This window comes from Oncorhynchus keta, chromosome 17, assembly GCF_023373465.1.
Source record: "Oncorhynchus keta strain PuntledgeMale-10-30-2019 chromosome 17, Oket_V2, whole genome shotgun sequence".
NCBI classification, from domain to species: Eukaryota; Metazoa; Chordata; class Actinopteri; order Salmoniformes; family Salmonidae; genus Oncorhynchus; species Oncorhynchus keta.
Genome location: NC_068437.1, coordinates 1,801,169 through 1,828,948, shown reverse-complemented (window position 1 = coordinate 1,828,948; position 27,780 = coordinate 1,801,169). Strand labels below are relative to the sequence as shown.

Below are 27,780 nucleotides of genomic sequence, written 5' to 3'. Positions count from 1 at the left end.
ATTCCAGGAGAAGCTGGTTGAGAGAATGCCAAGAGTGTGCAAAGCTGTCATCAAGGCAAAGGGTGGGCATTTGAAGATTCTCAAATTTAACATATATTTTGATTTGTGTTCATGGTTTTGATGGATGTCTTCACTATAAGTCTACAATGTAGAAAATAGATTTAAAAAATAAAGAAACCCTTGAATGAGTAGGTGTTCTAAAACTTTTGACCGGCAAGGCACACTTAGTTAGAATCAATTTTAGGACCATCTACCTAAATTTTTCCACCTGTCATGACATTAGTGAGTCAAAATGTGACAAAATTGTGAATGTCTAAATCAACTTTAAAACGGTGTGTGACGGTTGCAAACTTCATCATACTGCTGTGATAAATGTGACTCCCCAGTGGCACAAGGCAATGCATCTCAGTGTTAGAGGCATCACTACGGACCCTGGTTTGATTCCAGGCTGTATCATAACTGGCCGTGATTGGGAGTCCCATAGGGCAGCGCACATTTGGCCCAGTGTCCGTCCGTCCGGGTTAGGGTTTGGCCGGGCTAGGACGTCATTGTAAACAAGAATTTGTTCTTAGTGGGCTTGCCTAGTTAAGTAAAAAAAAAGATATACAGTTGAAGTCGTAAGTTTACATACACCTTAGCCAAATACATTTAAACTCAGTTTTTCACAATTCTTGACATTTAATCAGAGTAAAAATTCCCTGTCTTAGGTCAGTTAGGATCACCACTTTTATTTTAACAATGTGAAAAGTCAGAATAATAGTAGTGATTTATTTCAGCTTTAATTTCTTTCATCACATTCCCAGTGGGTCAGACGTTTACATACACTATATTAGTATTTGGTAGCATTGCCTTTAAATTGTTTAACTTGGGTTAAATGTTTCGGGTAGCCATCCACAAGCTTCACACAATAAGTGGGGTTAATTTTGTCCCATTCCTCCTGACAGAGCTGGTGTATTTGAGTCAGGTTTGTTGGCCTCCTTGCTCGCACACACCTTTTCAGTTCTGCCCAAAAATGTTCTATAGGATTGAAGTCAGTGCGTTGTGATGGCCACTCCAATACCTTAACTTTGTTGTCCTTAAGCCATTTTCCCACAACTTTGGAAGTATGCTTGGGGGTCATTGTCCATTTGGAAGACCCATTTGCGACCAGGCTTTAACTTCCTGACTGATGTATTGAGATGTTGCTTCAATATATCCACATCATTTTCCGTTCTCATGATGCCATCTATTTTGTGAAGTACACAAGTCCCTCCTGCAGCAAAGCACCCCCCACAACATGTGGCTGCCACCCCCGTGCTTCACGGTTGGGATGGTGTGCTTCGGATTGCAAGCCTCCCTCCAAACATAACGATGGTAATTATTCCCAAACAGTTCTATTTTTGTTTCGTCAGACCAGAGGTAATTTTTCTCCATGTGCAGTTGCAACCCGTAGTCTGGCTTTTTTATGGTGGTTTTGGAGCAGTGGCTTCTTCCTTGCTGAGCGGCCTTTCAGGTTATGTTGATATCGGACTCGTTTTACTGTGGATATAGATACTTTTGTACTTGTTTCCTCCAGCATCTTCACACGGTCTTTTGCTGTTGTTCTGGGATGGATTTGCACTTCTCGCAAAGTACATTCATCTCTAGGAGACAGAACGCATCTCCTTCTTGAGCGGTATGACGGCTGCGTGGTCCCATGGTGTTTATACTTGCGTACTATTGTTTGTCAGATGAACGTGTGCTTCAGGCGTTTAGAAATTGCTCCCAAGGATGAGCCAGACTTGTGGAGATCTACATTTTTTTTGAGGTCTTGGCTGATTTCTTTTGATTTTCCCATTGTGTCAAGAAAAGAGGCACTGAGTTTGAAGGTAGGCCTTGAAATACATCGACAGGTACATCTCCAATAGGCTAATTAACATCATCTGAGCCAATCAGAAGCTTCTACAGCCATGTCATTTTCAAAGCTTTTTAAAGGCACAGTCAACTTTGTGTATGTAAACTTCTGACCCACTGGAATTGTGATACAGTGAAATAATCTGTCTCTAAACAGTTGTTGGAAAAATTACTCGTCATGCACAAGTGTCCTAACCAACTTGCAAAAACTATAATTTGTTAACAAGACATTTGTGGAGTGGTTGAAAAACACGTTTTAATGACTCCAACATAAGTGTATGTAAACTTCCACATTCAACTGTATATATGTTAAGAAACTCCTGCTTGATAGGAATCCAGTGACGTCTGTGTCATGAGCAAGTTGAACAAGAGAGCAGCTTTTCTAAGGACTCCCCTTGACTTGGCAATCTGCTGATGAAATGGATTGTAACGACCCAGCCGACCACTGGATGGAGACAGATTCACGGTTATTCGACAGAGAAGCCTGATTTTTTTTTGTTGTATGCTGACATAACATGTTGGAAAATGAATAAGGCATATAAAACATAAGTAATTACCAGTACATCTAGTGCCCGGATGTTGCCACTGTAATCTTAAGTTGTTTTTAAGAAGCATTGTGGAAGTTACATGAAATGAACAAGCTTTTTGGGGTGACTGAACATGTTAGCAAAAGTTTGCGCTTGTAAGTCTTAGGTCAAAATATGATTGACATTTCGAAAGAAAGGCTTGGCTGAACACATTGTAATTTTTATTTTCTATTGCTTTAGAGAGGAAAAACAACAGTTATGGATGTTAGTCTGAAATAGAAATTCAAATCTTAAAGGTTTCTTGATCAATATATTATATAATACACTTGTTGTCATTTGGAATGTATTTAAAACGTCAGCAGAAGGCGTAGTACCACAGGCTTGCATAATTGCAGGTAGCCTGCATTTCAGAAGAAGAAATCACAGAACAAGCACACAATGTATTGAATGCACAATATATAATACCTCAATATCCATCACATCCACAACCGTTATGGAAGTTACAGGTATAATAACGCTGAAAAAGTATACTGACGAAGAGAAACATTTCTAGACCATATAAAACCTTTAGTTACAGAAATGTCAACAAAAACAACAACATTATGGATTGCCTGTCCTAACCATGTAACCCCCCCACATCTTTAAAAGACTGTAGAACACGCAAAAAAAACCTCACGACACTTCAATTTGATCTGTATTGCTCCATTAATTAACATCTAATCTTCATAAATAATACTGGGGGTAGAAATAACACATGGAATCATGTAGTAACCAAAAAAGTGTTAAACAAATAAAAATATATTTGAGATTCTTCAAAGTAGTCACCCTTTGCCTTGATGACAGCTTTGTACACTCTTGGCATTCTCTCAACCAGTTTCACCTGGAATGCTTTTCCAACCATTTTGAAGGAATTCCAACATATGCTGAGAACTTGTTGGTTGCTTTTCCTTCACTCTCCGGTCCTACTCATCCCAAACACGCCCAATTGGGTTGAGGTTGGTTGATTGTGAAGGCCAGGTCATCTGATGACCATCTGATAACCCTTACACAGCCTGGAGGTGTGTGTTGGTCATTGTTCTGTTGAAAAATAAATGATTGTCCCACTAAGCGCAAACCAGATGGGATGGCGTACCCATGCTGTGGTAGTCAAACGCATTAAGAAGGAAAGAAATTCCATAAATTAACTTTTAACAAGGCACACCTGTTACCTGAAATGCATTCCAGGAGCTGGTTGAGAGAATTCCAATAGTGTGCAAAGCTGTCATCAAGGCAAAGGGTGGCTACTTTGAAGAATCTCAAATATAAATATTTTGAGTTTAACACTTTTTTGGTTACTACATGATTCCATATGTATTATTTCATTGTTTTGATGTCTTTATTATTCTACAATGTAGAAAAATAAAGAAACTCTTTAATGAATAGGTGTCCAAACTTTTGACTGGTACTGTAGATCTTAATGATACTTTGGAACATGCTTTAATTTGAAAATTACTAACTTTATTTGTGCATCGTCAGGTTTAATTTTACACAATCACCTATATACAAAGGCTACTATAAATGTTTACTGTCTCCCTACCTATTTTGTGTAATACTACACATGCCACTGATTTGAATAGGCCTTTTGCTCGCACTCTACATCATCAAAATATCTCCTCTTTTTCACTTTCCCATTCACCCTTTCTTTTTCTCACCTCTCTCGCCCTCGCAATCTCTCAAATGTTCTGTTTTATTAGTGCTTGATTTGATCCGCTTCTGCTTATTCACTTGTTCTTCCCGGTTAGTCTGTCTTCTGTTTCATACTCTGCTGATCATGGCTAGTCACCACTTGAAAAGAAACCCCTAGTAAAGCAAGACGTTTTGAATTGATCATAAGCCATCATGCTTTGATTCAACCGACAAAGAGGGTGGAACTCAGCTGTTGCGTGCGACAAGACAAAAGCACAGACAAAATAAGGACAGTTGGACTTAATTTGACATGGCTGCTCAGTGGCCGTGCTGACTACATGCAAACACACATGCAAGAACGAGCCCACAGAGCAGTGCACTTTGTGACCTGAGATCCTGTTCAGTAGGGGACACTCACTTCATTTTTTCTCCCCACTAGCCTCACGTAAATACTAGTCCAAGTCACCAACAACACCATCATCCCTTGTATTGAAGGAGTGGTGGCGGTGTTTCCTTCTCTTCCTGACCAAACACAATATTATCAGCAGTCTGAGGGTCATAACACAGGAAACCGACTGAATCTTAAGAGCAGCCCTTTAAAGGCCCAGTGCAGTGAAAAACCTGATTTACCTGTGTTTTGTACTGAACAAAAATCAAAACGCAACATCCAACCATTTCAACGATTTGACGGAGTTACTTCATTTAATAAATGTGTCAATTGAAATTAATTCATTAGGCCCTAATCTATGGATATCACATAATTGGGCAAGGCCACCCACTGGGAAGCAGTCAACCTAGCCAATCAGAATATTTTTTTCCCCACAAAAGGGCTTTATAACAGACCGAAATACTCCTCAGTTTCATCAGCTGTCCGTGGCTGGTCTGACGATCCCGAAGGTGAGGAAGCCGGATGTGGAGGTCCTGTGGTTACACATGGTCTGCGGTTGTGAGGCCAGTTGGATATACTGCCTAATTCTCTAAAATGACATTGAAGGTGGCTTATGGTAGATAATTTAACATTCAATTCTCTGTCAACAGCGATGTCGGACATTCCTGCAGTCAGCATGCCAATTGAACGCTCCCTCAAAACTTGAGACATCTGTGGCATGGTGTTGTGACACAACTGCAGATTTGAGTGGCCTTTTATTGTCCCCAGTACAAGGTGCACCTGTGTAATCGGCATACTGTTTAGTCAGCTTCTGTCAGGTGGATGGATTTTCTTGGCAAAGGAGACATGCTCACTAATAGGGATGTAAACAAATTTGAGAAGTTTTTTGTGCATATGGAACATTTCTTGGATCTTTATTTCAGCTCATGAAACATGGGACCAACACTACATGTTGTGTTCATATTTCTGTTCAGTATATATTTCCAAACTGAGGTTGCAATGATACTGTGAAAATGATGATAATGCCCTTTTAGTGTAAGCTGTTTGAAAAGACTGCCTGAAATTTCAGTCTATTTTGGTGGGATGGAGTTTTGGCCTCCCTGGTGACATTACCAGGTGATATAAGTTAATAAATCAATAACAAATAGAGTTTCAAATCTTTCTGCCAATAACAGCTAGTTTTAAGGTTGCATATCCCTCCCATTAGGCTCGTCTAATTAGACACTCAGACCACTCCCAGGCAGTCCTAGTGAACATCTTGCTTGTTAAGAAGCTCTTTTTTGTTTATTTTTGACCATTTTAATAATAAAACAATTGTCACCCTGAAATGATTTGATATTGAGATAATGGCTGCATTGAGCCTTTACAACCTAGCCACCTCAAGATGATAAAAACAGCTCAGACCGAGAAAGGTTCTAGAGCTTAGATAAGAATATGGCTGGGTCGTGATCATTAGGCACCAAACAGAAGAAAACAGACCATAATAGTTTGGGACCTACCTAGACTTGTCCAATAAGAAATGCACATTTTTGCTTTCTGTTGCAAAACATTTTTTAAAGTTTTCAGTTGTTTTGTCCGTATGAACACATTTATTGTATAAACACGAGCTTAGATAAGAAATTGGCTGTGTCACTTTATGTGCTTTGGGACTTGGTTATTCACTTGTCTTCATGATTTTCAGCCTAACTCTCGTCATTGCTTAGGCAAAATGCTGTATTAACAAAGTTGAGATTGATGGCCAGGGGCTGTATGTAAGCGAACAAGCGTGTCAGATTTTAGAACCAGTTTTGCCTTTTAGATTACAATGAACAAGATTACATTGACAAACAGGGTCCTGATCCTAAATCAGCACTCCTACTCTTGTGACACTTGATATTGCTCCAGATAAGGAGAAGAGACATCACTATTATCAACAGTTTTTGTGTAGGCTAATCATAGCCTAGGCTGTCGGAGCCTAGCTCATTTGTTAGAGCTGTGATTGTCATGTCATTTTAGATGATGGTTATTGGTGAGCCAAATGACTGCGGTCACCATTATAGCAAAATATATACAAATGTTTTAAAGACAGTTTCTCCTCTCCTGATTTATTGCAGTCATAGAAATAGAATATTCATTATAGTTATACGTGCTGCTGCAGGGAAGGGGAGCATTCATTGCCTGTAGGCAAATGAAGACTCGTTTGCTACAACACCTTGCTTGTTTTAGCGAGAGGCAACAAAGTTTCATCACGTTAAGAGTCCATGTTACCACAGAAATGGACTAAACTACACGAATACCTGACCGTCCAGTCTTCAGTCAGCTTTTCATTCCTAACAAAAAAATCATCACAACTTGAAAATGTGGTGTTCTTGCTAGCTGTTAACGTATTTATGGTTGTGATATAGTAGTGGGATTGACTGGTTATAGTTTGAAAAAGTAGATAGATTGAATGATTGATTGGATAAGCCTGAACATGAGAAAGTTGGTTCGGTGTCTCTTGCTTGAACAGTTCAAGAGTTACTGTTGGAGGGTTATTTTATGCATATGTCTATAGTTAATAGTTTGATTTTAAATAAATTGAAGTTAGAATACTCTGAATGTTTTGAAGTTGGTCTTGGAAGCAGTACCATTCACAAAAGCTACCTCTGTATTCCTATGGTCCTCATTTAACCCATGTTAATTTAAGCAAATGGTTACTGCTAGCTAGCATGAGGACGAAAGTAGCAGATTTCCAGGAAAACGAGCAGTATTTCAATCTTCTCAATGGAGCAGTGTGTATTACGGTCAAATTTGAAGTGCAGTGGCATATACCATCCCTGTATTACGTTTTCCGACCCATATCTCTCGCCGGCTCAACAGTGTGGAACCAAAGAGACTTTGATAAGGGCTTCACATAATGTGCTATTCTATTGTTACTAACAACATGTTGTGGGAAACATCTTTCCCTAAACAGGCCAAAGTTATTTTGACCACTGTCTGCTCTCACTGTGCTATGCAGACCGTGTACATAATTAGATCAGGTAAAGACTGGAGATAATGTAGACCGACTATTGTTTCTTTCTTTCTTGTGTCTTTGTGGCACGGAGCAAGGCTAGTAGTAAAAGTTATCGATATTGCTAACTGTTGTGCATAGGAATGTTGCCTACAGTTTGGGGTTTGTCCTGTCATCACATGCAACTGCTAGCCAGTATACTAAATGCCTGCTCCAGATCACTCCTCCAGACCTAGCCTAGTTGATGTGTGAACTTAAGCTATGAGTACTGGATTTGCTATTTGCTGGTACTAATTTTAAACTGAACATCGTAGGATAGTAAGCAGTGAGAAATACCAAAAATAACAGGTGGTCTCGTTAGTACATAGTTGTGAACTAGGCCCTATATGGATTGTTACTTTGCTTGCTCATAGGATGTGCCACGTGCCGCTATCTTGTACTTTCTTTTGGCAATTAGGTGTCTACGAGTATTTAGGATAGTGACTGATGATGATGATATAGCCTGTAGACGACCTTGATCGAGCACTTGATTGATTGGTTGATCTGATCCATGACCTTTGAACCTCTTACTATGCTAATGTTTGGTAGGGTAGTGTCAATACCAGTATTGCGATACTTCTTAGTATCGTGGCAAGGAAACAAAACATGAAATGGATTTAACTTCTTTAGGAAAACAGCCCTAATGTTGTAAACAAACATCGTTGTCATCCTGTCCCCCTGTCCCATGTGTTTATTTTCCAAGCTATAGCACACAATATTTTACATAAAACAGGTTTTTTTTATAGGACCGAACAGTTTGGTCTGCTTCGTGTTTCATGTTTGCCGTGGAAAAAATATTGCGATACTGGTTTTGTCACAGCCCTGTTTGGCTTTGTGCTAGTGATTAGGATGAGTGGCTCAGAGAACCACTTTAGATGTCTTATTAGGCTAATGGGAACTAAGAATAGAATAGACTACGGTACTAGACTCTCTTTGTGATTCGGGTGTTTTTGTATTGCATTACATTGTTATGTTATCATGCCTATTATGGATGATCAATGTGACTGGTGTTAAAACTCATCTCTTCCCCCTCTCCCTTCAGACTTTGACATGAAGAAGGATATTGAGACGCTGATAGCAGAGGAACGGGCTGACATCATCTCCAAGTATGACAAGGTGAGTTTGTGTGTGTGACATCATCGGTTCTGTAAGTCGCCTAAGACGAGTGCTTTGTCCAAAATAGGGCTGAGTTTAAAATCACATATGGTGCCATTTCAGATTTTCCCAAGGTGTGTGTGTGTGTGTGTGTGTGTGTGTGTGTGTGTGTGTGTGTGTGTGTGTGTGTGTGTGTGTGTGTGTGTGTGTGTGTGTGTGTGTGTGCGCCATCAAGTATGACAAGGGCTGTTTGCCCCATTTTATATTTGGGTTGTTGTTCAGATGATTTGTAGCCTAGATGCCGAGACTGTCAACTAACTCAAATTGATTTACACAAAACGAAACGAGCAATCTGGGATTGGTACATACATTTTTTAAAACTTTTGAATTAATTTACATTACATTTAAGTCATTTAGCAGACGCTCTTATCCAGAGCGACTTACAAATTGGTGCATTCACCTTATGACATCCAGTGGAACAGCCACTTTACAATAGTGCATCTAAATCTTTTAAGGGGGGGGGTGGGGTGAGAAGGATTACTTTATCCTATCCTAGGTATTCCTTAAAGAGGTGGGGTTTCAGGTGTCTCCGGAAGGTGGTGATTGACTCCGCTGTCCTGTCGTGAGGAGTGTGTTCCACCATTGGGGAGCCAGAGCAGCCCCATCCTCAGTGGTAGGGAGGCGAGCAGGCCAGAGGTGGATGAACGCAGTGCCCTTGTTTGGGTGTAGGGCCTGATCAGAGCCTGGAGGTACTGAGGTGCCGTTTCACAGCTCCGTAGGCAAGCACCATGGTCTTGTAGCGGATCAACTGGAAGCCAGTGGAGAGAGCGGAGGAGCGGGGTGACGTGAGAGAACTTGGGAAGGTTGAACACCAGACGGGCTGCGGCATTCTGGATGAGTTGTAGGGGTTTAATGGCACAGGCAGGGAGCCCAGCCAACATGCAGTTTGACAAGTGCCTGGATTAGGACCTGCGCCGCTTCCTGTGAGGCAGGGTCGTACTCTGCGGATGTTGTAGAGCATGAAATTGATGTTAGTTGAGAACGACAGGGTGTTGTCCAGGATCACGCCAAGGTTCTTAGCGCTCTGGGAGGAGGACACAATGGAGTTGTCAACCGTGATGGCGAGCAATCTCCCCGGGAGGAAGAGCAGCTCCGTTGGTACTTGAGGTGGTGATATCCACACTGATATTTTAAACGATTCACCACCTGGTTGAAGATTAATGTAATTAATATATAGGCCTGGCCATTTGATCTTAAAGAATATAACTTACGATTGATTGCATGTACTCGATCAGAACCCAAAATATTATTTTGTTTTACTCCATTGTTTGTAAACAATGTCATCGTAAACAAACACTGTATAGCTTCCAAACATTTCGATCTCATAGACGGTCTATGAATTTGAGTGCGATTACATTTCTCCAACCCCATCCCTCAGCTGTTTATCTAAACAAGTGGAGCGCTTTGTTGTTTTCGAATCCCAGACTGTCCCTTTATTAGTAATGTCTTCAGTCTTCAGCCACTCTTGCTGTGCTCTTGTGGAAGATTAGTTGAAGGGACTGCTCAAATGAAGGACCACAGACAGATAGCAGTGCCCAGTACTGACTGTAGGGACAGATTGTACTGTCCCTGTCCCCTGCCTAGCCTCCATGCAACTGATGACATTAGACCGGCAGACACTCAGAACAGCCTAGCTGAAACCTTTGATAAACAGTCTTGTAAATGTAAAACTCTAATGAAGGGTAGGGGAAGCTTCTTCTTTTATTCCAGTGTACTTTTGGCAAAGTTTGTGATTTTGCAACCCAAAATAAGGGTAAATAGAGCAGCTTTATGGTGAAGCGAAGCCCCAGAGTAGAGGTCTTCACGAATCCACCTGTACCTGGATTCACAATTCTAAATATTGTCACTGGTTTGGGTCGGATCTGACACGATTGTCACAGGTATTGGGTACGTGTAATTTTAACTGATTTGTCCAGAAGGACCCATACAGATCCGAATGCGACTGCTGCAGTAGAAAGAGGGAGAGACATTGTATCATTATGCTGCTGACTCTTGCTTTTCACGAGAGTGGCTTGTTTTCCAATCATAAGTGATCAAAGTTGTAATAGGCTATAGTGATAGAGCCTCTTGTGTGTGGCAAAAGTTAGGAGATACTAATCAGGATACTAATCAATGGGGTGGCAGGGTAGCCTAGTGGTTAGAGCGTTGGACTAGTAACGGGAAGGTTGCAAGTTCAAACACCCGAGCTGACAAGGTACAAATCTGTTGTTCTGCCCCTGATCAGGCAGTTAACCCACTGTTTCTAGGCCGTCATTGAAAATAAGAATTAGTTCTTAACTGGCTTGCCAAGTTAAATAAAGGTAAAATAAAAAATGAAATAAAAAAAATGGAAGGTGGTGTTAAAATTACGGGATTAAAAGTTAAAGGCGAAGGACAACAGCCAACATATTCTGAATGTTGGTAACTGTAGAATAAGAGCGCATGCAGCCTCAATTAGCCAAGCTAGCTAGCTTAACTAGCTTCTTCCGGTTTGATGCAGTCAAGACAGACAGTACATAATCATATTGGATAACCTAACGTTAGCTATGGCAGCTAGCAGTCTATTATAGCATGAGTAGGCTTGGTTGGTTGCTGTCTCGTCTCTCCCTCCCTCACTGCTCCGTGTGTCACTTGGTCACACTAACAGTAGCCAACACGCACAGAACGGCCCCTGCTAGAGCATCACCTCTCTCTACCTCGTCTCCCTCACTCCCTTATCAGCTTTGGGCCCAGTTTGCCAAAAGCATCTTAAGGCAAAGTTCATCGTGAGAACCTTCGTAAGAGCATTTTAAATTATCCAAGCGGTGACCCAAAACTGTCTTTATTAACGCTGCACTTGAAATCACTGTATCTGCTACTCCCACCATGATCTGGATATGTGTAACCTTCAATATAACTTCATAGGGGTCTCTATATTGTACAGTTAGCTGTACTCCCTCTCCTACGAGCAATCCCCTGTAACAATATACATAGAGGAGTGGTATCATTCCCCAGAGACTCTATTACCCACTTCCTTAATTTATGAGCCCCACGATCTCCGCCCCAGTCACATTCCGCTCTCCCAATTCCCTATAACGTTAATGCATTGATTTTTGGGACTCCACAGAATACACTGATACACAGCTGGAGAGCTGCAAGGCAATACCATTGTGAGCCACTCGGGAGCCATGACCAATATGACGTCCTGCTAATAACAGGGTTAATAATATACAGTGGGGCAAAAAAGTATTTAGTCAGCCACCAATTGTGAAAATATTCCTACTTAAAAAGATGAGGCTCTCACAGACCTGTAACTTATTCTTTAAGAGGCTCCTCTGTTCTCCACTCGTTTCCTGTATTAATGGCACATGTTTGAACTTGTTATCAGTATAAAAGACACCTGTCCACAACCTCAAACAGTCACACTCCAAACTCCACTATGGCCAAGACCAAAGAGCTGTCAAAGAACACCAGAAACAAAATTGTAGACCTGCACCAGGCTGGGAAGACTGAATCGGCTTGGTTTGAAGAAATCAACTGTGGGAGAAATTATTAGGAAATGGAAGACAAACAAGACCACTGATAATCTCCCTCGATCTGGGGCTCCACGCAAGATCTCACCCCGTGGGGTCAAAATGATCACATGAACGGTGAGCAAAAATCCCAGAACCACACGGGGGGACCTAGTGAATGACCTGCAGAGAGCTGTGACCAAAGTAACAAAGCCTACCATCAGTAACACACTACGCCGCCAGGGACTCAAATCCTGCAGTGCCAGACGTGTCCCCCTGCTTAAGCCAGTACGTGTCCAGGCCCGTCTGAAGTTTGCTAGAGAGCATTTGGATGATCCAGAAGAAGATTGGGAGAATGAAATATGGTCAGATGAAACTAAAATATAACTTTTTGGTAAAAACTCGTCGTGTTTGGAGGACAAAGAATGCTGAATTGCATCCAAAGAACACCATACCTACTGTCAAGCATGAGGGTGGAAACATTATGCTTTGGGGCTGTTTTTCTGCAAAAGGACCAGGACGACTGATCCGTGTAAAGGAAAGAATGAATGGGGCCATGTATTGTGAGATTTTCCTTCCATCAGCAAGGGCATTGAAGATGAAACGTGGCTGGGTCTTTCAGCATGACAATGATCCCAAACACACCGCCCGGGCAACGAAGGAGTGGCTTCGTAAGAAGCATTTCAAGGTCCTGGAGTGGCCTAGCCAGTCTCCAGATCTCAACCCCATAGAAAATCTTTGGAGGGAGTTGAAAGTCTGTGTTGCCCAGCAACAGCTGCTCTAGAGGAGATCTGCATGGAGGAATGGGCCAAAATACCAGCAACAGTGTGTGAAAACCTTGTGAAGATTTACAGAAAACGTTTGACCTTTGTCATTGCCAACAAAGGGTATATAACAAAGTATTGAGAAACTTTTGTTATTGACCAAATACTTATTTTCCACCATAATTTGCAAATAAATTCATTTAAAAAATCCTACAATGTGATTTCAGGATTTTTTTTCCTCTCATTTTGTCTGTCACAGTTGAAGTGTACCAATGATGGAAATTTACAGACCTCTCATCGTTTTAAGTGGGAGAACTTGCACAATTGGTGGCTGACTAAATACTTTTTTTGCCCCACTGTGTCTGAGAATATCCAAGGGGCTTTTATATAATTCAAAATGAATAATAATCGCTTTATTTATAATAAAAAAAAGTTTTCAAATAACGTAAAATGAGCGAGGAAAAAGGCTGTTCTTGAACATGGGGTGAGACATTGTTACTAATTAATAAATAAAGCCCGTTTGTTATTTAGTATAATTTATTTCTGTTTTTAGAGGGAGAGAAACCAAAAAACCTACAATCATCTCATGGGTATTGAACCAGCATCTGTAGCAACACAGCTTGCACTGCTATGCAGTGTCTTAAACCGGCGCGCCACTCAGGCGCTGTACAACGTGATCGGTCTGGAGTGGGCTACAATACTACAGTAAGAGCAAAATAATCCTAACAAAATAAAAGAATAAAAAACTTATTGTAACAGTTTTAGTAAGTCATGCACAATTATCAGTTTCTATTTAGGTTTATGTCGCCCATTCATTGTTAGTTAGACACAGTAAGACCCAAAGGCAAAATCAGTGCTCTAACTCCCCCTGGTCTGGAACAATGAAGTGGTGATGCAGGGTACCGTACTAAACCACAAATTACCTCTAAATCCTGAAGCAACCACTGTAAGCCTACACTACCTGCAATGTTTTTGACCAGCTAACTTAGCTAGTGTCATAGCCTCTCTCGCTCTGCTAGCAAGCACGTTTATCCAGTTTGTCAACTTGTGACTGTGTTCCAAAAACATGTCAACACATTGCTGAGATTGAGAAATGGGAGCCAGTCAGCCAGCCACCTCTCCTACTTGGATAGCTAGCCAACGTCATCTAAAGTTATTTTTGCCGATGGTCCTGTTTGTCATTGTATACCAGAAGTTATCTGCCAAAAATTGTTTACCAAATTTGGTAAATATCATTCATTGCATACCAAGTTGTCAGCCTAATATGTTGTGCCTAAAATTGTCCGCCAAAAGTTTTCTGTCTAGCTAGCTAAGTCAATTGACAGCCTAGCTAGCTAATTCACTTTTAGCTCTATTATATAATATTGCTTGCATGATGTGATGAATGATAGCTTTATAAATACATTGCACTGATATATTAGTCTGAGATAAGATATACAGTTGAAGTCGGAAGATTACATACACCTTAGCCAAATGCATTTAAACTCAGTTTTTCACAATTCCTGATATTTAATCCGAGAAACAATAACCTGTTTTAGGTCCGTTAGGATCGCAACTTTATTTTAGGAATGTGAAATGTCAGAATAATAGTAGAGAATTATTTCAGCTTTTAATTCTTTCATCACATTCCCAGTGGGTCAGAAGTTACATACACTCAATTAGTATTTGGTAGCATTGCCTTTAAGTTGTTTAACTTGGGTCAAATGTTTCGGGTAGCCTTCCACAAGCTTCCCACAATAAGTTGACTGAATTTTGGCCCATTCTTCCTGACAGAGCTGGTGTAACTGAGTCAGATTTGTAGGTCTCCTTGCTTACACACACTTTTTCAGATCTGCAGACACATTTTCTATAGGATTGAGGTCAGGGCTTCCTGACTGATGTCTTGAGATATCCACATAATTTTTCCTCCTCATGATGCCATCTATTTTGTGAAGTGCACCAGTCCCTCCTGCAGCAAAGTACCCCCACAACATGATGCTGCCACCCCCGTGCTTCACGGTTGGGATGATGTTCTTCGGCTTGCAAGCCTCCCACTTTTTCCTCCAAACATAAGGATGGTCATTATGGCCAAACAGTTCTACTTTTGTTTCATCAAACCAAAAAGTACGATCTTTGTCCCCCTGTGCAGTTGCAAACCGTAGTCTGGCTTTTTTATGGTGGTTTTGGAGCTGTGGCTTCTTCCTTGCTGAGCAGCCTTTCAGGTTATGTCAATATATGACTCGTTTTACTGTGGATATAGATACTTTTGTACCTGTTTCCTCCAGCATCTTCACAAGGTCCTTTGCTGTTGTTCTGAGATTGATTTGTACTTTTCGCACAAGTACGTTCATCTCTAGGAGACAGAACGTGGTATGACGGCTGCGTGGTCCTATGGTGTTTATACTTGCGTACTGTTTGTACAGATGAATGTAGTACCTTCAGGCATTTGGAAATTGCTCCCAAGGATGAACCAGACTTGTGGAGGTATACAATTTTTTTTATGATGTCTTTGCTGATTTCTTTTGATTTCCCCATGATGTCAAGCAAAGAGGCACTGACTTTGAAGGTAGGCCTTGAAATACATCCACAGGTACACCTCCAATTGACTCAAATGATGTCAATTTGCCTATCAGAAGCTTCTACAGCCATGACATCATTTTCTGGAATTGTTGAAGCTGTTTACAGGCACAGTCAACTTACTGTATGTTAACTTCTGACCCACTGGAATTGGGATACAGTGAATTATAAGTGAAATAATCTTTCTGTAAATAATTTTAGGAAAATTTACTGATGTTCTAACTGACTTTCCAAATCTATAGTTTGTTAACAAGAAATTTGTGGAGTGATTTAAAAACAAGTTTTAAAGACTCCAACCTAAGTGTATGTACATTTCTGACTTCAACTGTATATTTAATGGAAAAGAGACGTATGTTTCTGAACAATGATGCATTGTTGACAATATGAACGAGCGGTGCAGATTGCGATTCGATTTGAGCAGGGCACGCCTCCCCAACACTTTTACAGTGTTAGTTTAATCAGCAGTTGTACAAAAAGATACAAAAATCCAAAATTGGACTGTATGCGTGCATGCTTTTGTACTGCTGTATGAGTACTATAATTAAATACACGTTGAATCTAACTGATCTTGCTGGATTGTCCTTTTAGTCTGTGTGATTTGAGGCTTAAACTTTTTTGGTGTGTTTTCAGGGCAGGCAGGAGGGTGTCCACATCGACCCCTGGGAGGATACTGACTACAGCATCTATAAGGTCACAGACCGCCACGGCTTCCTGCAGTAAGTTGACAGCTCCGACTGTGTTCACCTCTCTTCTGGAGCCAGGGGTTCACCCTTAGCAGAGTACTGGGTTTAGAGTACACACACACAACATGCAAATGGGAGGAGAAGAGAAGGGAAGCCTTCAACCGCTGTAATGAATGAACCATTATCCACTGACTCACCTTTTGTTTGTCTTTCTCCTCAGCGAAGAGGAGCTGCCCACTCCGAGTGCAATTGAAGAGAAGGTATGTACTGCTGATCACCTTTGGGTTGATTGAATGATTGATTTGATTATTTCTTCTGTCTTACCTTCAGCAAAAGCATCACGAGATAGAGCGGGTGGAGAAATGGCTGAAGATGGTCAAGAAGTGGGACAAGTACAGGAACAGCGACAAGGTGACCGACCCAGTGCTGAGTGACTATAGGCACCACAAACAACACCTCAGCCCTCTCTCCTCTCTCTCAATTGTTCATTGCTTCCCTTTTGCAATCTCCAGTCTTATCATTTTTGGGACAGAGGGGGAATCATTAGTTGTAGTTTTCCTTTTTCCTCTTTTAGCCCTTGCGTCTTTCTTTAGATGGTGAAGACTAGGGGAACCTCCTCTTTAATGATCACCCCATCTCTACTGATATCTACTCTCTCTGGTCTTTCAGTCTGGTCTCTGTAGAAGGTGAAGCGTGTTTAAGGCAGTCTTAATATAGCTCTTCCTCTCTCTTTCTCTGGTCTCTCTGTTTCTTTGGTCTCTCTCTCCCCATCTCCAGATGGTGAAGCGTGTGTACAAGGGAATCCCCCTCCAGTTGAGAGGCCAGGCCTGGGCTCTGCTACTGGACATAGAGAAGGTGAAGCAGGAGAACTCTGGAAAGTATGAGGTAAGCACACTATAGAATTAAACCCTTTCTCCCTCCATTTCCCATCTTGTGGGCTTGGTGGAATGTTTTTTTATATTGCTATATTGCACACCTATCCACATCCTTTCAGATCTACAGAATAGCCTAGGGGTAGGGGCTAGGGGTTGATTTGCGATTCTGCAGAAGGGTAGCTCTCCTGGAAGAGAGTTGGCTACCCCCTGTATACAGCAGACCTGAGTTTAAATAATAATAGGGTATTTCAATGACTTTGAAAGACATTTGGAAGTAAGTTATTTGAATAGAGAAGTAATTGGATTTTGGAATGTATTTGGAAATACACTTGGGAAGTATAAACTGACTCAAGTACACTCCCTTGCTTTTAACCCAGGTCAGTTTGGTATTGGTTTAGTATTTGAAATAATGTATTTGAAATTACTTTCAAATAGTAGGGTATTTTTAGGAAAGTTCCAATAGGAGTAGTTGATTTGGGCCACATTATTTGTAAATACTCAAATACACATGTATTTGAACCCAGGTCTGATATACAGTAACTGATGTTATTCTGCTTGGTTCCTTTATGGCCAGACTATGAAGGAGCAGGCCAGGAGTTTCTCTACAGAGATCAAACAGATTGATCTGGATGTCAACAGAACCTTCCGGAACAACATCATGTTCATGGAACGCTTTGGAGTCAAGTACGTCATACTCATAGTTATCACCCTAAAGCCACTAACCAGGGCTGTAACAAAGCATGCTATTGGTATATTTTGAACAGGGTTGTACAATTCCGGAAACTTTCTCAGAAAGTGTCCAGGTTTTTCAGAAATTCCACTTGGAAGATTACCGGAACCATGAGTGAATAAGCAGGGAAAACCCTTCAACCAGAATTTTGGGGAAAACCTGGGAAATTCCTTGGAATTTTGCACTCCTTATTATGCACATCATGTTCATGGGCTGCTTCGGAGTCAAGTGAGACACCTGCTACTGCTACACCATCAGGCACATCAGGCCTGGGCAATTACTTTCCATGGAGGGCCACATAAGAATAGAATTGTGCCATTGCGTGCCAGAATCATATCAAATTTGAGTTGTCACATACACATGGTTAGCAGATGTTAATGCGAGTGTAGCGGAATGCTTGTGCTTCTAGTTCCGACCATGCAGTCGTATCTAACAAGTAATAACAATTTCACAACAACTACCTTATACACACAAGTGTAAAGGAATTAATAAGAATATGTACATACAAATATATGGATGAGCGATGGCCGAACTGCATAGGCAAGATGCAGTAGATGGTATAGAGTACAGTATATACATATGAGTAATGTAGGGTATGTAAACATTATTTAAAGTGGCTAGTGATACATTTATTCCATCCAATTTTTTATTATTAAAGTGGCAAGAGATGAGTCAGTATGTTGGCAGCAGCCACTCAATGTTAGTGATGGCTGTTAAACAGTCTGATGGCCTTGAGATAGAAGCTGATTTTCAGTCTCTCGGTTCCTGCTTTGATGCATCTGTACTGACCTCGCCTTCTGGATGATAGCGGGGTGAACAGGCAGTGGCTCTGGTGGTTGTTGTCCTTGATGATCTTTATGGCCTTCCTGTGACATCGGGTGGTGTAGGTGTCCTGGAGGGCAGGTAGTTTGCCCCCGGTGATGCGTTGTGCAGACCTCACTACCCTCTGGAGAGCCTTACGGTTATGGGCGGAGCAGTTGCCGTACCAGGCGGTGATACAGCCCGACAGGATGCTCTCGATTGTGCATCTAAAAGATTGGGTGTTTTTGGTGACACGCCAAATTTCTTCAGCCTCCTAAGGTTGAAGAGGCGCTGCTGCGTCTTCTTCACCAAGCTGTCTGTGTGGGTGGACCATTTCTGTTTGTCCGTGATGTGTATGCCAAGGAACTTAAACTGTCCACCTTCTCCACTACTGTCCCGTCGATGTGGATAGGGGGCTGCTCCCTCTGCTGTTTCCTGAAGTCCGTTGATCATCTCCTTTGTTTTGTTGACATTGAGTGTGAGGTTATTTTCCTGACACCACACTTCGAGGGCCCTCACCTCCTCCCCGTAGGCCGTCTCATCGTTGTTTGTAATCAAGCCTACCACTGTAGTGTTGTTTGCAAACTTGATGATTGAGTTGGAGGCGTGCATGGCCACACAGTCATGGGTGAACAGGGAGTACAGGAGAGGCTGAGAACGCACCCTTGTGGGACCCCAGTGTTGAGGATCAGCGGGGTGGAGATGTTATTTCCTACCCTCATCACCTGGGGGTGGCCCGTCAGGAAGTCCAGGACCCAGTTACACAGGGCGGGGTCTGGACCCAGGGTCTCGGGCTTAATGACGAGTTTGGAGGGTATTATAGTGTTAAATGCTGAGCTGTAGTCGATGAACAGCATTCTCACATAGGTATTCCTCTTGTCCAGGTGGGTTAGGGTAGTGTGCAGTGTGGTTGAGATTGCATCGTCTGTGGACCTATTTGGGCGGTAAGCAAATTGGAGTGGGTCTAGGGTGTCAGGTAGGGTGGAGGTGATATGGTCCTTGACTAGTCTCTCAAAGCACTTCATGATGACGGAAGTGAGTGCTACGGGCGGTAGTCGTTTAGCTCAGTTACCTTAGCTTTCTTGGGAACAGGAACAATGGTGGCCCTCTTGAAGCATGTGGGAACAGCAGACTGGTATAGGGATTGATTAAATATGTCCGTAAACACACCGGCCAGCTGGTCTGCGCATGCTCTGAGGGCGTGGCTGGGGATGCCGTCTGGGCCTGCAGCCTTGCGAGGGTTAACACGTTTAAATGTCTTACTCACCTCGGTTGCAGTGAAGGAGAGACCGCATGTTTTCGTTGCAGGCCGTGTCAGTGGCACTGTATTGTCCTCAAAGCGGGCGAAAAGTTATTTAGTCTGCCTGGGAGCAAGACATCCTGGTCCGTGACTGGGCTGGGTTTCTTCTTGTAGTCCGTGATTGACTGTAGACCCTGCCACATGCCTCTTGTGTCTGAGCCGTTGAATTGAGATTCCACTTTGTCTCTGTACTGACGCTTAGCTTGTTTAACCTGTTAGAACTCTAGGGGCAGTATTTCATTTTTGGATAAAAAGACGTGCCCGTTTTTAGCGCGATATTTTGTCACGAAAAGATGCTCGACTATGCTTGGAATTGATAGTTTTGAAAGAAGACACTCTGACGTTTCCAGAACTGCAAAGATTTTCACTGAGTGCCATAGAACAATATCTACAGGCAAAACCAAGATGTTTGAGTGACCAGGAAATCAACAGGATTTCTGAAGGCACGTTTTCCATGATCTCCTTATATGGCTGTGAATGGCACAGGAATCAACGGACACTTCCTATCGTTTCCCCCAGGTGTCTGCAGCATTGTGACGTATTTGTAGGCATATCATTGGAAGATTGGCCATAAGAGCCTACAATTACCAAGTGTGCATGGTGTCTGCGTGGAAATTGGTGCGCAAAAGTCAGGTCCCAGTATTTTTCCATCCGAATCAGAGAAGAATGCACGCGTCTAGGACTGGCATTTCAATGAAGAGATATATGACCAAACACCTTGAGGATTGATTCAAACAACGTTTTCCATGTTTCAGTCGATATTATGGAGTTAATTCGGAAAAAAAGTTCGACGTTTAGGTGACTGAATTTTCGGTTAGTTTCGGTAGCCAAATGCATAGTAACAAAACGGAACGTTGTGTCCTACACAAGCATCTTTCAGGAAAAACTGGACATCTGCTATGTAACTGAGAGTCTCCTCATTGAAACATCTGAAGTTCTTCAAAGGTAAATTATTTTATTTGATCCCTTTGCTGGTTTTTGTGAATGTTGCGTGCTAAATGCTAACGCTAAATGCTACGCTAGCTATCACCACTCTTACACAAATTATTGATTTTCTCTGGTTCTAAAGCATATTTTGAAAATCTGAGACGACAGGATTGTTAAGAAAAGGATAAGCTTGAGGACAGGCATATTTATTTCATTTATTTTCAGAAATCGCTAATGTTGCTAATGGTTGCGTTATGGTAATGAGCTTGAGGCTGTAGTCACAATCCCGGATCCGGGATGGGGCGGCCTAACAGGTTAATAGCCTTGCGGAGGGAATAGCTGCACTGTTTGTATTCGGTCATGTTGCCAGACACAAATCAAATCAAATCAAATCAAATTTATTTATATAGCCCTTCGTACATCAGCTGATATCTCAAAGTGCTGTACAGAAACCCAGCCTAAAACCCCAAACAGCAAACAATGCAGGTGTAAAAGCACGGTGGCTAGGAAAAACTCCCTAGAAAGGCCAAAACCTAGGAAGAAACCTAGAGAGGAACCGGGCTATGTGGGGTGGCCAGTCCTCTTCTGGCTGTGCCGGGTAGAGATTATAACAGAACATGACCAAGATGTTCAAATGTTCATAAATGACCAGCATGGTCGAATAATAATAAGGCAGAACAGTTGAAACTGGAGCAGCAGCACAGTCAGGTGGACTGGGGACAGCAAGGAGCCATCATGTCAGGTAGTCCTGGGGCACGGTCCTAGGGCTCAGGTCCTCCGAGAGAGAGAAAGAAAGAGAGAATTAGAGAGCATATGTGGGGTGGCCAGTCCTCTTCTGGCTGTGCCGGGTGGAGATTATAACAGAACGTGGCCAAGATGTTCAAATGTTCATAAATGACCAGCATGGTTGAATAATAGTAAGGCAGAACAGTTGAAACTGGAGCAGGAGCATGGCCAGGTGGACTGGGGACAGCAAGGAGTCCTCATGTCAGGTAGTCCTGGGACATGGTCCTAGGGCCCAGGCCAGTTGAAACTGGAGCAGCAGCATGGCCAGGTGGACTGGGGACAGCAAGGAGTCATCATGTCAGGTAGTCCTGGGGCATGGTCCTAGGGCTCAGGTCCTCTGAGAGAGAGAAAGAAAGAGAGAAGGAGAGAATTAGAGAACGCACACTTAGATTCACACAGGACACCGAATAGGACAGGAGAAGTACTCCAGATATAACAAACTGACCCTAGCCCCCCGACACAAACTACTGCAGCATAAATACTGACCCCTCTTGAGACAGGAGGGGTCAGGAGACACTGTGGCCCCATCCGAGGACACCCCCGGACAGGGCCAAACAGGAAGGATATAACCCCACCCACTTTGCCAAAGCACAGCCCCCACACCACTAGAGGGATATCTTCAACCACCAACTTACCATCCTGAGACAAGGCCGAGTATAGCCCACAAAGATCTCCGCCACGGTACAACCCAAGGGGGGGGGGGCAACCCAGACAGGCCGACCACACAACAGTGAATCAACCCACCCAGGTGACGCACCCCCCCAGGGACGGCACGAGAGAGCCCCAGCAAGCCAGTGACTCAGCCCCCGTAACAGGGCTAGAGGCAGAGAATCCCAGTGGAAAGAGGGGAACCGGCCAGGCAGAGACAGCAAGGGCGGTTCGTTGCTCCAGAGCCTTTCCGTTCACCTTCCCACTCCTGGGCCAGACTACACTCAATCATACGACCCACTGAAGAGATGAGTCTTCAGTAAAGACTTAAAGGTTGAGACCGAGTTTGCGTCTCTGACATGGGTAGGCAGACCGTTCCATAAAAATGGAGCTCTATAGAGAAAGCCCTGCCTCCAGCTGTTTGCTTAGAAATTCTAGGGACAATTAGGAGGCCTGCGTCTTGTGACCGTAGCGTACGTGTAGGTATGTACGGCAGGACCAAATCAGAGAGGTAGGTAGGAGCAAGCCCATGTAATGCTTTGTAGGTTAGCAGTAAAACCTTGAAATCAGCCCTTGCTTTGACAGGAAGCCAGTGTAGAGAGGCTAGCACTGGAGCAATATGATCAAATTTTTTGGTTCTAGTCAGGATTCTAGCAGCCGTATTTAGCACTAACTGAAGTTTATTTAGTGCTTTATCCGGGTAGCCGGAAAATAGAGCATTGAAAATAGACACCTTGCCCTGATTAAAAGCAGTGGTTCGCGCTTTCAGTTTCACGCGAATGCCGCCATCAATCCACGGTTTCTGGTTAGGGGATGTTTTTATCGTTGCTATGGGAACAACATCTTCGACGCACGTTCTAATGAACTCGCAAACCGAATCAGCGTATTCGTCAATATTTTTATCTGACGCAATACGAAACATGTCCCAGTCTTGGAGTGTGGAGTCAGCTTGGTCTGACCAGCGTGGGAGCCTCTTGTTTGAGTTTCTGCCTGTAGGCAGGGATCAACAAAATGGAGTCGGGTCAGCTTTTCCAAAAGGGGGGCGGGGCAGTGCCTTATATGCGTCGCGGAAGTTAGAGTAACAATGATTAAGGTTTTACCACCCCTGGTTGCGCAATCGATATGCTGATAAAATTTAGGGAGTCTTGTTTTCAGATTAGCTTTGTTAAAATCCCCAGCTACAATGAATGCAGCCTCCGGATAAATGGTTTCCAGTTTGCAAAGAGTTAAATAAAGTTCGTTCAGAGCCATCGATGTGTCTGCTTGGGGGATATATACGGCTGTGATTATAATCGAAGAGAATTCTCTTGGAAGATAATGCGGTCTACATTTGATTGTGAGGAATTCTAAATCAGGTGAACAGAAGGATTTGAGTTCCTGTATGTTTCCTTCATCACACCATGTCTCGTTAGTCATGAGGCATACGCCCCGCCACTCTTCTTACCAGAAAGATGTTTGTTTCTGTCGGCGCGATGCGTGGAGAAACCCGTTGGCTGCACCGCATCGGATAGCGTCTTCCCAGTAAGCCACTAGACAGAACCTTAGTGATACCTGTTCTTCCTCACTTCATCTGACCTGACCTCTGCCCCAAAGTGCTCACTCCTCCACAACTCACAGCTGTCATGTTGACTCGTACTAGACGGTGTATTTCCTCCTCGCATTGGATCCCTGATAGCTAACCGTAACGTCTCCTGACATCATGTAAACGTTATAAATTACCCTCTCTCCCTCAGTGAAAGGAATAAGTATAAGTCAAGAAATCAGAACCCATCAACTCCATTGTCACTGTATAATTTCTGGGGCGGGCCATGTACACTTATCCAGGAATTAAGTGCTTGACGATTTCACTGGGTTTCTTTGTATTCACAATGCTTCCAGCGCTGAAGCGTGTGAAGTGGTTGATTATGTGAAGGTACCACACACTTGGTCTCAACTCATGTAGCTCTACAGCCACTGTTTCATTGTACTTGGACACCAGTGGCCAACCAACAGCTGGTCTGGGCGAAGGTTTGCTGTATTTCTGGCGTGTCTCAACTGTTAACTATCTGCCGTAGAATGGAAATACTCGTTATTTCCAGAACTGCTGAGTCATTTCTGACGTCTGTCAACTGTAGCATGTCCAAACTGTTAACAATAATTTGTGGGTTTTTTTCTCTGTGGTCATGTTCTCTTCGACTGTCAGAATCTCCATGTGCTCTGTGTCCATCAGAAACTCATTTTTACATGGACCCTGTGTAATGTCTTTGTCTAAAATGTTTACACAATAGTGGCCTGAGGTATTAAGTTCAAGGCTAAATGGTTGTTTAAACATCACTGCCTTGCCATTTTTTTATGTCTAGTACAGCCCCTGCTTCTTTAGGAAAGCTTTGCTTAATAGTAAGGGGATATCTACAGGGACCACCTCTGTTTCAATGTGACACTTAGGCTGACAATTTTTTTCTGGTATCTTGACTCTCTTGGTAGAATGGACAACTGTTGATTGGTATGTCAATCATATTTTGTACTTTCATATTTAGTTCATATATAATACGCATGTACATGCAGTATCAATCACAGCCGATCATAAGGCTTCAGTATCAGATGCAGATTTGTTTGAAAACAGTGTAATGTTACGCTGCTCCATGTCTGTGTTTACATTTTCCTCTGTTAGTTTAACTTGTTAATTTTTATGAGCACAGTCTTTAACACAATGGTAAGTGCTTTGACAAATAGCACTTTTTGATATCCTTCCATACCTGTCCAGTGGATTTGTGCAGGGCAATGCCGCCCTCCTCTGGTTGTCTTGAGAACGTGACTTGTTGGCGCCTTTTCTCTGCTGCTCATTGTAATATGCTCACTTGCATTCCATTTGTTATGGGTGCGACAGACGTATTTTCACCAAAAATACTTTTTTGTGCCGACTTCCATTGACGCAAAAAGTCAGCACAGTACAAGCAGTCCAAGCTGATTGTTTTCTCCCTACCATCCAGACAGGCAGTATCTAGCAACTTGAGAACCATGTCGTACTTGCGCATCCTATTGTACCTCATTTTGAAATCAATTATGTAGTCAGTCATTGCAATCAAAATGTCTCTAGTAACACTGTCAAAGTTTGAATATGCCTTCGTAGGCATGGTCTTTCTCTTCTTTACGAAACACAGAATCCAGTGCTCTGATAAGCTCCCATACGGTCATCCTTCAAATCCTCCAGGGATATTTCTAGTGCTGTCTCTCTCGCTCTTCCTTCCAGCGATAATACCACCGCAAGTGATAGCTTTTTCTCGTCCAGATAAGTAACCCAGCCCAGATTACATGACCTCTTCATTGTAGATATTAGCCATCCTCTGCTACCAATGATACGTCAAAATGACACATGGACTAGGTTCCAGTTTAACATAGTTTACTTCACCGTATTTCCACAGTACATAGTTGACATCACACTCAGGCCTGGTCCATCTCCATGGAGACTACCGTGCAGGTATACTAATAACAGACTTGATAGCACCATAATAACATAAATATAGGGATACTTAAAACATGAACTTAACATGCGTTGCTCCCCTATACAGACTTGACTACAAATATCCACATAGCAGCTGGGGGCGGATCACAATGGTTTTTGTCTCTGGGCAATTGGGTGTCATTGGCAAAGGTGGGCATGTAAGTAAGCCATAACCAAACCAAAGTCATGACGAACTAACTTACAAAACTGTGTTTTGGATGAGACGGAATTAATAAGCAAAATGATCCAAGTTACCCAATTTTGACACGAGAATAAATGTTTCTGACTCATATCAATGCCACATGGGCCGTTTTCAAGGGCCCTTTAACACTTTATCATTGATTTGATGCATAGGGTCAGGGCAGTAGTAGATACCAGCAGGAGTTTAGTACTTAGACGAAAAGAGAGGAATGTCCTTGACATCCACATGGATACAAAGTACAGTACTCAGTTCGACTACATCCCTGTGTTTCAGAGACTGGCGGTCGCTGCCAAAGTCTTTTCACTCTAGTTTAGTTCATGGATGTTTTCATTATAAATCTGCCTGTGAGGGGCTAAAGCTTATTCCCAAATGGCACCCTCTTCCCTATGTAGTGTACTATAAATGGGGAATAGGGTGCCATTTGGGATGCATCCTCATTAATGGAGATCATGTAGGGGAAGAGGATGTGGGTGGGAGGGGTAGATGGTTTATGCATGAGTAATCGTTCCTGGTGTGGTCGGTCTTGAGAAAATGCATGTTTTGAATAAGAGACACCATCTCTCCACTTCAGTTGCTTTGGTTATGATTTCTATTATAGTTAGAGACAAGCTTAGTTCCAAAGAAAGTCATATTTCACACACCGTACAATTGCCATTGTACTTGAGCCTTCATTCTTCCTTTTTTGAGTGTTATGTTACCATTCTGACAACTGGCAACGATACTGTGTGTGAAAGGTGTCAATGAGCTGGTTGTAAGTGTTCTTTCTCTCTTCACAGGCAGCAGGCCCTGTTCCATGTGCTAGCGGCCTACTCCGTATACAATACGGTGAGTGTGTGTGGTACCTATGTCATGTCTGCGTGTACTCATACAGTGTCAACGGAAAATATTCAAACCCCTTGACTTTTTCCACATTTTGTTATGTTACAGCCTTATTCTAAAATTGATTAAATAGTTTTTTTCCCTCATCAATCTACACACTATTGCCACCATAATGACAAAGCTAAAACAGGTTTTTAGAAATGTTTGAAAAGTACTTAATTTTTTTAATAATAAACATCACATTTACATAAGTATTCAGACCCTTTACTCCGTTTGTTGCAGCACATTTGGCAGCGATTACAGTCTCGAGTCTTCTTGGGTAGGACGCTACAAGCTTGGCACACCTGTTTCTCCCATTCTCTGCAGATCCTCTCAAGCTCTGTCAGGTTGGATGGGGAGCATTGCTGCACAGCTATTTTCAGGTCTTTCCAGAGATGTTTGATCAGGTTTAAGTCCCCCCTCTGCCTGACCCACTCTAGGACATACAGAGACTTGTCGGGAAGCCACTACTGCGTTGTCTTTGCTGTGTGCTTAGGGTTGTTGTTCCTGTTGGAAGGTGAACATTCCCCCCAGTCAGAGGAGCAGGATTTTGTCAAGGATCTTTCTGTATTTTGTTTTGGCTCTGTTCATCTTTGCCTCGATCCTGACTAGTCTCCCAGTCGCTGCCGCTGAAAAACATCTGCACAACATGATGTTGCAACCACCATGCTTCACCGTAGGGATGGTAGCAGGTTTCGTCCAGACATGATGCTTTGCATTCAGGCCAAAGAGTTCAATCTTGGTTTGGTCAGACCAGAGAATCTTGTTTCTCATGGTCTGAGAGGGTTTTAGGTGCCCTTTGGAAAACAACAAGCAGGCTATCGTGCCTTTTACTGAGGAGTGGCTTCTGTCTGACCATAAAGGCCTGATTGGTGGAGTGCTGCAGAGATGGCTGTCCTTCTGGAAGGTTCTCCCATCTCCACAGAGGAACTCTGGAGCTCTGTCAGAGTGAACATCAGGTTCTTGGTCACCTCCCTTACCAAGGCCCTTCTTCCCCGATTGCTCAGTTTGGCCGGGCGGACAGCTCTAGGAAGGGTCTTGGTGATACCAAACTTCTTCCTTTTAAGAATGATGGTGGAGGT

At 42.7% G+C, this 27,780-nt stretch overlaps 1 protein-coding gene across 1 annotated transcript in view; it reads left to right on the top strand.

Annotated features, from left to right (window-relative positions):
• si:dkeyp-19e1.3 (BRD4-interacting chromatin-remodeling complex-associated protein) overlaps positions 1–27,780 on the top strand; it is an 81,449-nt gene that overhangs the window by 32,901 nt on the left and 20,768 nt on the right. The window contains exons 2-8 of the mRNA XM_035790377.2: positions 8,505–8,578; positions 16,038–16,123; positions 16,311–16,350; positions 16,421–16,501; positions 16,868–16,975; positions 17,540–17,649; positions 26,617–26,665. Of these exons, the coding sequence (XP_035646270.1) occupies positions 8,513–8,578; positions 16,038–16,123; positions 16,311–16,350; positions 16,421–16,501; positions 16,868–16,975; positions 17,540–17,649; positions 26,617–26,665 (540 nt within the window). The 5' untranslated portion in view covers positions 8,505–8,512. The remainder of the gene's footprint in view (positions 1–8,504; positions 8,579–16,037; positions 16,124–16,310; positions 16,351–16,420; positions 16,502–16,867; positions 16,976–17,539; positions 17,650–26,616; positions 26,666–27,780) is intronic.